Genomic DNA, 12457 nt, shown 5'->3' with positions numbered 1-12457 from the left:
CGGTGCCGCGCTATGAGCTTGTATATCTGCTATTTTTGAATAGCCAAAGAGATCTAAAGTGACACAGATGCGTTCCAGGTATTAATGGGTTAAAGACATTTAGAACAAGGCATGCAACGCTGTCGGACTTGAACCCCATGAAGCGCGCCCAAGTGCCTGCACTGAGCAGTTGAAATCAGTTATGATTCCGTCCATGTCAACATGGTGCGCAAAACTACTTTTCACATCCGACATCAGACATTCGGTCATATCTCACGTGTCACCCAGGCGTCCAACATCGTGGCTGTCAGGTGGAAACCTTTCATGTCCAAATCTTTTACTTTTCAGGAAATGGAAAAAATGAACCTTGTGTTCCGATGGATCCAACGTAGTTTTTATTATATCACAATTCACAATACTTAGTTTTCAAATATTTAAATATTATGTATATAACCCACAGGCTGACTTAACCACTGTCACTTTCAAAATGTTAAAAAAATAGTTACAAGCTCATAACGTGTCATGTAGCGACTCATTGTGAGCTTGGTAGATAGTCTATTTCTGCTACTTTTGTTGCGGCTCTCTTGTACGATGTACAAGAAGTAGGGCGATGAATTACGCAAAAAAAAAACGTTTTCAAAACTTTTAAATATGCAGATACAGGATTTCTGCCCGAAAGCTACAATGTGCTATTGGTAGTGAGAATGTGTTGTTCTAGTACTAGAAAAGCTATACCAGCTGCCAGTTCTTTGAGGGTTTGTGTGTTTTTCTTGTTGTGCCGCCAGCGCTGTACTGCTCCACACCAGACTCTCCCCTCCACGGCTCCATCTCCTCTCAGAGCGGCGGCCACGTTAACAGCGTGGTGCGCTGGGCGTGCGACCGCGGCTACCGTCTCCTGGGCAATGCCACAGGAACCTGCCGCCGCACGCGTCTGGCAAACCACGCCTGGGACTCGGCTGTACCGGCCTGCCAAGGTGCGTGCGTGTGTGTGTGTGTGTGTGTGTGTGTGTGTGTGTGTGCGCGTGCGTGCGTGTGCGCGTGCGTGTGCCTGTGTGTGTGTGTGTGAGTGTTGAAAGGTAAACTGCTAAATGTGCAGTAAATCTCTTTTGCTTAGCACTATGCTTTGTCATAAAAATAGATGTTGTGGTGCAACAGTTAATCGAACTAATCGACGTAATTGATTATAGAAAACAACCGATTTGTAATCAATCCCTATTTTTATATATGCCATTATATACAGTAGATGAAAGTTTTTTGTAAACTGAAAATAGCCAATCTACAAGCAACGCGTCGCACCGATCTGCTCATTCACTATTTTTGCACGACACCGTTGTGCAACGCTCGATTGATTTGTTGATCGATTGATTGACTTGTTGATATGTAAAAAAAATATGAATATATAATATTTACAATAAATGATGTTTAACTCAATTCATTGAAAAAGTAATCGATAGGATAATCACTAAGAAAATAATCGATAGTCGCAGCCCTAAATACAGTAAATGTATAGAACAGACATTTGCAGAAACATATCAGATCTACAAGACGTGTTGTGAGCTTGTAGATCGGCTATTTTGGCAAAGAGATCTGGTGTACACAGAAAATAGTGGTCCAAGTACAATTGTAACTCACTATAGGGTTGGTTAATAGTGGTTAATAGCGATGCTGTGTTTCCATATGAAACGCAGCAGAGGAAGTCAGTCTGTGGGGGCCTGCATGGTGTATTAGTTCAATATGAAGATGTGTACAGCAGTGGTTCCAGTTTGCATTGAGAGAAGTGTGTCTTGGGATTCAACCACATATTATTATTGCAATACCTACAACTATACAAAAAGTCATTAATTATTTGTTTTACTTACTATATCAGTACTGTGTGCAGTCATCTCCCAAAACAGAATATAAATGATAAGCCTTAAAATATATATATATATATAATTTTAACCACTTTCAACCTGGCTTACCTATTTTGGGCATGTCATTATATGCAAACATTTCAATTTCTTTATTCTTAGTCTTATTCAAGACACGTGAGCTTATAGATGAGCTATTTTCGCTAGGAGTACAGGTGTGCCTTTAGATTTTGACTTGCCCATTGGTGTGCCTTGGGCATAAAAGGTTTGAAAACCACTGGTGTATGGTGGGTTATACGTATGGTATGGTATACACTATACAGTACTTTACGATAAATGTAATTGGAACCCCAGGCCAGCCTAAGTCCTATCTATAGTATAATTGTATACCTCTGACTGTATAGTCAACAGACATTTGAGCATCGCGGCAGCCCTGGATTCAGGATGAAGTGCAAATCGTTATAGTAAAACAGAAGGTTATCGGCCTGCTACTGAATGCCCATTTCTGTATTTCTTTCATCCTGACTAGATGTAAACAATTTCCTACCTCACCTTTTCCATGCGTTTGTGTGTCATGGCCATAATATGAAATGAATATCTGGGCCAGATTGCCAGGTCACTACCTACAATTGGTCTGGTGGTCGGTCTAATGAAATGAAATGAAATTCATTGATTGAACAATGCAATGGTCCCAGAAAGGCTAATAACACATGACTACGGTTACAAAATCCAAATAATACATTTATTTCACAGCAGTGCTGGAGCCGATATTAAACCTGAGTGTCCTCACACAATTTAGGGAATGGTAGCACTCAGAATGTAGGTCTACAAGCAAAATAATACAATTTATGAATGATTCTAACCACTAAGAGATACCTGAAAAAATCAGCAAAATTAATAAATTAAAACCACTTAAACTCTATTAAATAGTTGACCGACACCCCCCAGGGCTCTATACTAGGCATGCCCTTTTTATTCCTCTATACCAAATCTCCTCGACGAAAAATAAATAAATGATGAAAATAATAATTAAAAGCTTTACATTTTTTCTTTAAACCACAGAAAGACACTTTATGTAGCAGTGCTTGCCTAGCGTAGGGTTCATGTGGCCATGCAGCTCTCTCTCTCTCTCTCTCTCTCTCTCTCTCATTGACTGAAACTGCACTTCCAGGCTGTGGATTGATACAATAGAGATTTTTTAAATAGGGTTGAAAGTTCTATTTAGAACCACAATAACCAAGGCTGAACTGAAGTGAAGTGTCTATCTATCCTGGGCTCCATTCAGTACCGGGGACAGCGCTGCACACAGTCCTATACAAATAGCCTAAATGTATCTGTCCCTGACATGCCAAAACAGCAGAAAAATAAACCAGCTCAACTCTGTCTCACGTTTTTCCTCAGTAGACTTCAGCCTCGTTGTTTGTTTGTTGAACTTCCTGAGTAAGCGATCCGTTCCCGTCTTCAAATTATACCCTCCAAATTACTACTTCAGAGAAGGTGTTTCATTGTCGTCGTCTCTGACAGTCGTATCTCGGCCAACATTTCTGTTGTTTTTGCAATTTGTCTATAGGGTACATGAAACTTAAACAGTGTGTGTGTGTGGGTGTGGGGGGCTATAAAATCAAACTTGCCCCCTCGCGGCGGTGGGCCTGCGATGCGCGGACGCGAAAATAACCGCTTCAGAAATGGCGTTAACCTTCTGTTACTCATCTCTGTTGCAAAGTAGCGCCTTTTTATCGGACATACAGTAATCCATCATGTTACAGGACTACATGCAGTTCAATGAAATGATGAAATATTCATGTCTCACCTCCTCCTTTCTTACTCCTCACGGCGAACATAAATGCCATTCTGAAGCTCTTAGGTGGTACCAAGCTAGCTGGCAATGTCACCAGCGGAAAAATACGGACGACTACTGTGTGACATGTAGCCTTAACCCATTAAGACCTGGAACTGTGTCATTTTTAGATTTTAACTAAAAAAAGCATTATTTTACACTTTGGGCTATTCAAAAATAGCAGATATACAAGCTCATAGCGCGGCACCGAGTGCCGCGCTATGAGCTTGTAGATCTGCTATTTTTGAAAAATCGTGAAAATGTGTGCAAATCTTCTGAATATATATATATTTAAAGCGAACATTTTTAACTCAAATCTTTGCTTCTGGGGGTCCCTGGAACACAATATTTTGATGGGGGTCCGCGGCCAAATGCATATCATTTTGGGGGTCCTTGACATGAAAAAGATAGAGCACCACTGATATAGAAACATAGGTTTTTTAGAATACTGTTGAGATTTAGGAGACATGTAGAATCGGCTTCAGGTCTCAATGGGTTAAAGCCAGTATATTTAAAGTCCCTATAGAGCAAAATGTTTGGCAAGATGGATATCTTTTCTTTGCAAACAGCCTAATAGGCGACCAAAAACCCGTAAAACCGCCATACAAGCTTCGTATAGAATTCACATTTCCACTGGGACTGTCATCTATATTCTTCGCCGTGCCACTGTGGAGTTCTCCTGTCACAGCTTGTTGTCACTGAATGCTACACCCGCTATTGCACCTTCATTTTCTTCCAGAAAAGTAGATCTGCTGGTTTTCAGACACAGGCGCTGTAGACAGGGGAAAAGAGGGCTTTATGAGATAGGGGTTTCTTTTTTATGGCACTTATGTGAAATATAACTTGATTATGTTGGCTTGATTTGCTCAAGTGTGTATACACTGCATTTTAAGGCATTAGTGCTTAATTATTAAACACAGACATAAGGATGTGCCAATCATACCTATAGATTATCAGATTACAGAATAGGAGAATTACCTAAATCCAATGATGTAAAAAGTACTCAAATGTTTTACCTAAGTAAAAGTATCAATACTGCAATGTAGAAGTGCTCAGTTACAAGTAAAAGTCCGGAATTCAAAATGTACTTGAGTAAAAGTGCAAAAGTATTGGTATCAAAATGTACTTAAAGTGCCAAAAGTAAAAGTACTAAAATGTTTGAAAATAGCAGATCTACAAGCTCACAACGCGTCGTGACCTTGTAGATCGGCTATTTTCAAATAGCCTAGGTATAAAATCAGGCTAAAGTGGTTAATGTATGTTTAATAATATAATAATTGATATCTGCAAAGTAACTAGCAACTAAAGCTTTCAAATAATTGTAGTGGAGTAAAAGTACAATATTTGCCTCTGAGATGCAGTGGAGTAAAAAATAAAAGTATAGACAATTGGAAATACTCCAGTAAAGTAAAAGTACCTCAAAATTGTACTTAAGCACAGTACTTGAGTAAATGTTCTCAGTTACTTTACATCACTGCCTAAATCTACTACAATAATAAATCTACCACAAAAAGCAATTAACAATTTAGGGACGACGCTCTTATCCAGTGCACAATGAATCCCAGTCGACCGACAGCAGGGTAAAGTGGTCAAGTAATTAGAGAGCCATAACAAAAACAGCATGTGCTGCAAAGAAAGTAGGATAGCCGGTAAACATCAAACCTAACGTCTACTTCATGTAAAAGCATCTTGTGAACAAAGCACAGTGGAAAAGCATGCTAAACATGTCCTAATCAAAGTATCTCAGAGTGTGTGTGGGTTGATAAAAACAGCCATGCATCCCCATAGACCCAGCAATGACACATTAGTGCAGTTTTAAACAGCGGACTGCTGTGCGCGTGTGTCTGTGCGTGCTGCTCTGCGTGTCCGATTAACCCATTAAAACCGGGAACGCATCTGTGTAACCACTTTAACCATTATCTTATACTTTGGCTATTCAAAAGTAGCAGATATACAAGCTCATAGCGCGGCACCGAGTGCAGCTATTTTGAAAAAAACATGAAAAATCTTGAAAATGAGTGCATATCTTTGAATATATATATATTTTTAAAGCGAGCATTTGTAACTAAAATCTTTGCTTCTGGGGGGTCCCTGGAACAACATACTTTGAGATGGGGGTCCGGGGCCAGTATACATATCATTTTGGGGGTCCTTGACCTGAAAAAGTTTGAGAACCACTGATTATAGCAACAAAAGTGTTATAAAAAAACTGTTTACGATTTAGAACCCATTTGTAGAATCCTCAGAAGCAAAGATTTTAGTTACAAATGTTCGCTAGATGTAAGATTTGCACACATTTTCCACAATTTTTCAAAAAAAAATAGCAGATCTACAAGCTCATAGCGCGGCACACAATCTTAAAATGACACACGTGATGCGTTCCCGGTCTTAATGGGTTAAAGCTAACCAGTGTGCTATGACCCCCGCGGTACTGTTTCTTGCTGAGTGGCCAGAGTAGGAGTGGGCATGTTAGTGGACATGTGTGCTGTGCGGGGCATGGTGCATAGCCATGGTGTAAAAAACAGATTATCAAGGACACTAACCATCCAGCCCACAATCTGTTCACGCTGCTACAGTACCATCAGGCAGTTGATACCCATCGTATCACAACTGCTGCACAAACAGACTATAAGGGACAGTTCCCACACAGGCTGCTGAACAGACGCTGAGCCGCGCCGCCCCCCCATACACTTAACTGCAGCACGTTCTGACTGTAATGTCTTGTTTCTGGTTTCTTCTCGCACTATTCCCACAGGTACATTTACCACACACAAAACAAAACACACAAAACCCCATAAAGGTTTTATATTTATTAAAGTAAATCGTATTATCAAATTTTGATAATATGATTTTTTAAACTTTAACTCTCTGAGTGCCAAGAACGAGTTATCACGAGTTTAATAAAATAATAATAATAATAAAAAAAAAAAAAAAAAAAAAAATATATATATATATATATATATATATATATATATATATATATATATATATATATATATATATATATATATATATTTTTTTTTTTTTTTTATCTCAAAGGAACTAGGAGATAACGCTATTCAAAAAGTTGCTGCTCCATTCACTTAAATGTTAAAAAATAAACTGAGAAAAAAAGCAATTTTTTTTACCATGTATTTTTGAGTGAAACATTTGTTAAACCACACCTGAAAACCCTCTTTGATTAGCAACCATCAGGGGATCAATCATACTGGAGATGACTATTCTGGTACTTGAAAAGGTAAGATAATCCTGGCACTGGGCAAACACAGCCAGAAATAAGTCTGGCAATGAGAGAGTTAACAATGTAACTGCAGTCGTATGGAATGTGCACAGAATAATCTCACCAACTCCTCTATACTTGGTGTAAACATGTGATGTGGCAATGCAGTTGAGGGTGAAAATGTGATGTTCTGGGCACAGAACGGCCTTTGCATCTTGTGTCAGTCTCACTAACCAAAGTGTACCCTTGTCTTCCAGCTGTGTCATGTGGAGCACCCAAAGCGCCCACCAACGGTGGAGTCCTAACGGCGGACTACTCCGTGGGAACACGCGTGGCTTATTTCTGTAACGACGGCTACAGACTCTCCAGTAAAGAACTGACCTCAGCCATATGTCAGCCTGACGGGACCTGGAGTAACCACAACAAGATACCCAGATGTTCTGGTTAGTGACACATAATACAGTACATGTCAGCGTATAATAATAATAATAATGAATTGCATTTTTATGGCGCTTTTCTAAGTACTCAAACTTACTCAAACCCCCAAATTGACACGTACAGTATTAGCCCGCGGACCCCCATTTGAAAAGATATGCCAGGGACCCCCATAAGAGAAGTTTTTTACGGCTCTAGCAGTGATTCTCAACCATTTTAATTTCAAGGACCCCCAGTTTGACATGCATTAGGGCTACGGACCCCCATTTAATGGCATTTCTATCACTTGGACCGCAATGTATATTGTAAAATCTATGTCAATTTAACTCTGAGAGTGTACAAATGGAACCAAATGGACCCGTTAGGGTCCATTTGGTTCCATTTGTACACTCTCAGAGTTACAGACCCATAAGGGTCCATTAATCATTTAGCTGGGGACCCCCTGGAACTCCCTCAAGGACCCCTGGGGGTCCCCGGACCCCACTTTGAGAACCAATGGTATAATATACTCATTTTACCACATATAATCAAAGTTGCATGTCAGCTCACTTTGAGGTGATACTCATCTGCGAAGAGAAAAGCCTGGTCACGACCTAATGCGGAGAGTGTCTATAGGGGCGGCACCTCCGTCATAGGTATTTCCCGCGGAAACGATCTTTTTCGACCAATCACAACGCTCGTTTCCTTCACGGAGAATGTAAACAGATTTGTAACGCGTCAACGCCATTTCCCTGGGCGGTACTTCCGCACAAAATTCCGGTACTTCCGTTTAGACACTCAACTGGCTAGGTCTTACCCAGCGTGCTTTTAGGTAGGTTATATGAAAGTAGCCTCAACAACCTTAAAGGGGAATACCACTCATTTTCAACATTGAGCTATCCTACTATCCTACTATCCTACTATAATTCTAGTAACCTCTGTAGTGGTGGTGAGTACGTGAGTGAAGATACCCGGTTCTCCTCACTGGCTGGACCAATTGCTCTGATTTTGCACACAGCCATTGACCATTACCATCTGAACGCAACTGTGAAGCCCGTTTTTCAATTTCATCAAATCTCAGCTTCTTATTAGCGTTTTTGTGTCAAACACTGTCGCACGAACTGCCTCCCGGGTTGCCAGATCATGTGCGCATATCCCCCCACGGATGCGCTGCGCCGACCGGGTATGGTCTAGTGTCTTTAATACACCTTAGAGCTGTTGTGTGGAAATAAGAAAAACTTGTACTTTTGGGTGTACTTTTGGCTCCGCCCCCTCAGCCAAAAGTACACCGTGCAATTGTCACTGATCACATGACCTCAATCAATTATCCAGTTCTAGGCAACATAGAAGGGGGGGGGGGCGACTTTTCTTATTTCCACGCAACAGCTCTAAGGTGTTATTAAAGACAGAGTTCAATGTTGAAAATGAGTGGTATTCCCCTTTAAACATTATACATCAACATGAAATTCCAACGATTCACTGAACCTGTCGCACATTACATTAGTTCCAAGTCTTGCTACACACCTCTCTCAATCACTCTCCCCCCCACCCCTTTCTCTCTCTCTCTCTCTCTCTCTCTCTCTCTCTCTCTCTCTCTCTCTCTCTCTCTCTCTCTCTCTCTCTCTCTCTCTCTCTCTCTCTCTCTCTCTCTCTCTCTCTCTCTCTCTCTCTCCACCTCAACAGTGGTTGTGTGTCCCAGCATCGGTTCCTTCTCCTTGGAGCACGGCCGGTGGAGGATTGTCAACGGGTCCCACTACGAGTACAGAACCCGCATCGTGTTCACCTGCGACCCGGGCTACTACCGCTTAGGCCCCGCCCACATCCAGTGCCTGGCCACGGGTGTGTGGAGCTGGAGGAACGAGAGGCCGCATTGTCAGAGTGAGTGTGACCCGTGACGCCGTGTTGATGACAACTAACCGTCGTCTGTCTGTGGCGCTGCTCTGATGTGTTGTGTTCAGTGGTGCAAAAAGTACTACATTCTTTTAATACTGCAATGTAGAAATATTCGGTTACAAGTAAAAGTCAGAAATTCTGTGTTTACTTGAGTAAAAAGTACAAAAGTATTGGTTTCAAAATTGACTTAAAGTACCAGTGTAGAAAGTACTCATTATGTAGAATGTCCCATTTCACACGTTTTCAAATGTGTAAAATGTATAAAGATCTTTTGAAAATAGCAGATCTACAAGCTCACAATGCGTCGCAAGGCGACGCATTGTGAGCTTGTAGATCGGCTATTTTCAAATGGCCGAAATGTATATAGGGCTGAAGTGGTTAATGTATGTTTTTTCTACACAATCTACAAAGTAACTAGTAACTAATGTTTTCAAATCATTATAGTGGAGTAAAAGTATAATAATTGCCTCTTGAGTTGTAGTGGAGTAGAAGTAAAAGTACAGTTGGAAATACAAAATTGGAAATACTCCAGTAAAGTAAAAAAGTACAGTACTTGAGTAAATGTACTTAGTTACTTCACACCACTGTTTTTTTGTTAATGTCTGAGTCAGTCACTGAGTGATGAGGTTACAGCATTGGTCAGCCAGTTGGCCTAACAATGAAATAACAAATCACAGAGCAATCATCTCTCCAAAAAAGCTTGCGCTGTCGTGCCTCCAAAAAAGCTTGCACTGATAGAACAATGGAGGCTTGCCTGGAAAACAATCACTCCATTATTGAAGTGAGTGATTGTAATTCGTTGATTATTTTTGAGTACCAATGGTTGGCCACCAGCAACTGCAGTTTCCTGACTGAACATGCTCTGCGAATATGCCATGCGTGACGCTCATACAGTAGTTTCCATGGAGGATACAGTTGCTACATTGTTGCTTCTTCCTGAATCCGTTGTTTCAAATTAAAGGCCTTAATTTCAGCATTTCATACACAGTCTTTTTATTTTTATTTGGTTTATTTTACATAACAGTATTTCTAACAGGTATACGGTATAACACTTTACTGTATATAACACTGTGACGTACAGTATATGTATTCATTGAAAATGTCGAGGATAACACAACAAAAGTTAAGAGAAAACGTATTTCCATTGCAATTTTTTCCTTTAATTCACGTCTTTTAACATACATTAATCAAAACGCCTTCCCATAATTAAACATTTTGAAATTGTATTGTTTGATTCTCATAAATAGTTATTGTTGTCTGTGCTGTGCTTTGTGTGTGTGCTGTGTGTGCTGTGTGTACGTGTGTGCATGCGTGCGTGCGTGTGTGTGCGTGTGCGTGCACGCTGTGTGTGTTTCAGTAATCTCCTGTGGTGACCTGCCATCCCCTCCCAGTGGGAAGAAGATCGGTACACAGACCACCTTCGGTGCAACAGCAATCTTCACATGTGAGCCTGGTTTCATGCTGGTGGGGTCAGCCGTCAGAGAGTGCCTGTCATCTGGCCTGTGGAGCGGAACTGAAACACGATGTTTAGGTACAAAGATGCCTAATAATGGCCTTGAATCATTCAGGCCTTCATACAAAGTCAGTGTTGCATACAGTACACTAGGCCTGACCTCGATTATTCGAATAGTCGACTGACGAATCAGTCGAGGGGAGTCTGAGTCGACTGACAATCTCTTATGAAGAATTATGAAGAACAAAAAACAAGTTTTTCAATTTTGTTCAATTTTTAAAAAAAAGTTATTCGACTGAGACATTGGCCTAATTTGTTGTATTAATTAAAGGAGGAGTTCACCCAAAAAAATACTTATTTTCTATCAATTACACACCCCATGAAGCCTTGATTTCATGGATTTATTTTTGTTTTTGTGGCATTCCTAAGACAATAATTTGATGACCGTGTGTATTTCCGGTAGGAGACACAAATGATCTACTTTGTGTCTCCTACCGGATACATTAGCCGGTAGGAGACGGGAATCAAATTATTAGCTAGGAATGCCACAAAAACACAAATAAATCCATGGATTCAAGGCTTCATAGGGTGTGCAATTGATAGAAAATAAGTCATTTTTTGGGTGAACTCCTCCTTTAACTAATAGTTTGCCAAAAATAGGATATACATCATGATTTATTGGGTTTGGTGCCCCCCGTGACGGTTTTGTCAACAGTTTTGGGGGGGGGGTGCTGCGCGGCGTTTTTTTTAAACTTTTTTTTACTGCGTTTGGTTGGTGCCCTGTGCTTCAGCACCTCAAGCCCGTTGGATAAGACACTACTGGAAACCTGTGTATGTCTGTCTGTCTGTCCTGGGCATAACTCGGGTGCTGCCTGTCTGAACAGTCTCAAACTTGGAGTGTGTCCCCCATATATATTTTAAATAACAGAGTTGTAGCACACCTGCGGCAGTTGGAGTTTGTTCCACATAGTATGTGGTGCACATATTTTGGGGGTTTCATTGTACAGTACGTTGTGTGCTCATTTATAAGTTATTCACATAACGAAAGGCCTTTAGGCCAACAGTGCACACAATCATGCACACATGCACAGCTGCTGTTGTTTCCGAGATAAGGATAGATAGACTGTACAGTAACAGTACGTGTTATGGAGGTGAAGCTTAAGGGATTTTCCGTCTGCGGTGGATTTACAGTGCATTTTGAACGCAAAACTCTCGATAGCGTGTTCATTCTTCTCTCATACAAGAGCTTAGTAACAAGACAAATATATAGATATGTTTTCTTTGCTATGCAAGTTGATTGGGTCTCAAAAGCAGGGGCATCAACAGTTTAAAAATTCATGAAACAAACTTTAACAATTTCTTGCATAATGGCGGGGCTTTAACAATATTTCCTCAGAGTGGGGGAAGGGAGCTTCATACAAATATATTAAATTCAAAACAGTGCTGTGCAGTACGCCAGCTTGTCGCTGGTGAACCGTCATGATTGACAATTGACTTGCTCCAAGTCTATGAACGGATGTTTAAATTGTGGCTGAAATGTTGCCCTGTTTAAAAAAAGTCGCTGTGTAAAAGTTACCCTGTGTATCACCACCTTATACTTAACACAGTTTGCTCTCTTCCAGCTGGACACTGTGGTATCCCAGAAACCATCGTGAATGGACAGGTTATCGGGGAGAACTTTGGTTACCGGGATACGGTCGTATACCAATGCTTGCCCGGCTTCAGACTGATTGGCTCGTCGGTTCGCATCTGTCTCCAAGACAACCAGTGGTCTGGTCAGCTACCCGTCTGCATACGTAAGAATATCTATC

General features: G+C 40.8%; 1 protein-coding gene across 1 annotated transcript in view; it reads left to right on the top strand.

Moving 5' to 3' along the window:
* csmd3b (CUB and Sushi multiple domains 3b) overlaps nt 1-12457 on the top strand; it is a gene marked incomplete at its 5' end in the record, with an annotated part of 624567 nt that overhangs the window by 554055 nt on the left and 58055 nt on the right. Inside the window, 5 exons of the mRNA XM_084079659.1 lie at nt 765-953; nt 7144-7329; nt 8984-9178; nt 10551-10724; nt 12269-12442. Coding sequence (XP_083935785.1) covers nt 765-953; nt 7144-7329; nt 8984-9178; nt 10551-10724; nt 12269-12442 — 918 coding nt within the window. The remainder of the gene's footprint in view (nt 1-764; nt 954-7143; nt 7330-8983; nt 9179-10550; nt 10725-12268; nt 12443-12457) is intronic.

Source organism: Gymnoscopelus microlampas, assembly GCF_963454915.1.
Source record: "Gymnoscopelus microlampas genome assembly, chromosome: 15".
NCBI classification, from domain to species: domain Eukaryota; kingdom Metazoa; phylum Chordata; class Actinopteri; order Myctophiformes; family Myctophidae; genus Gymnoscopelus; species Gymnoscopelus microlampas.
This window is presented reverse-complemented; position numbering and strand designations above follow the sequence as displayed.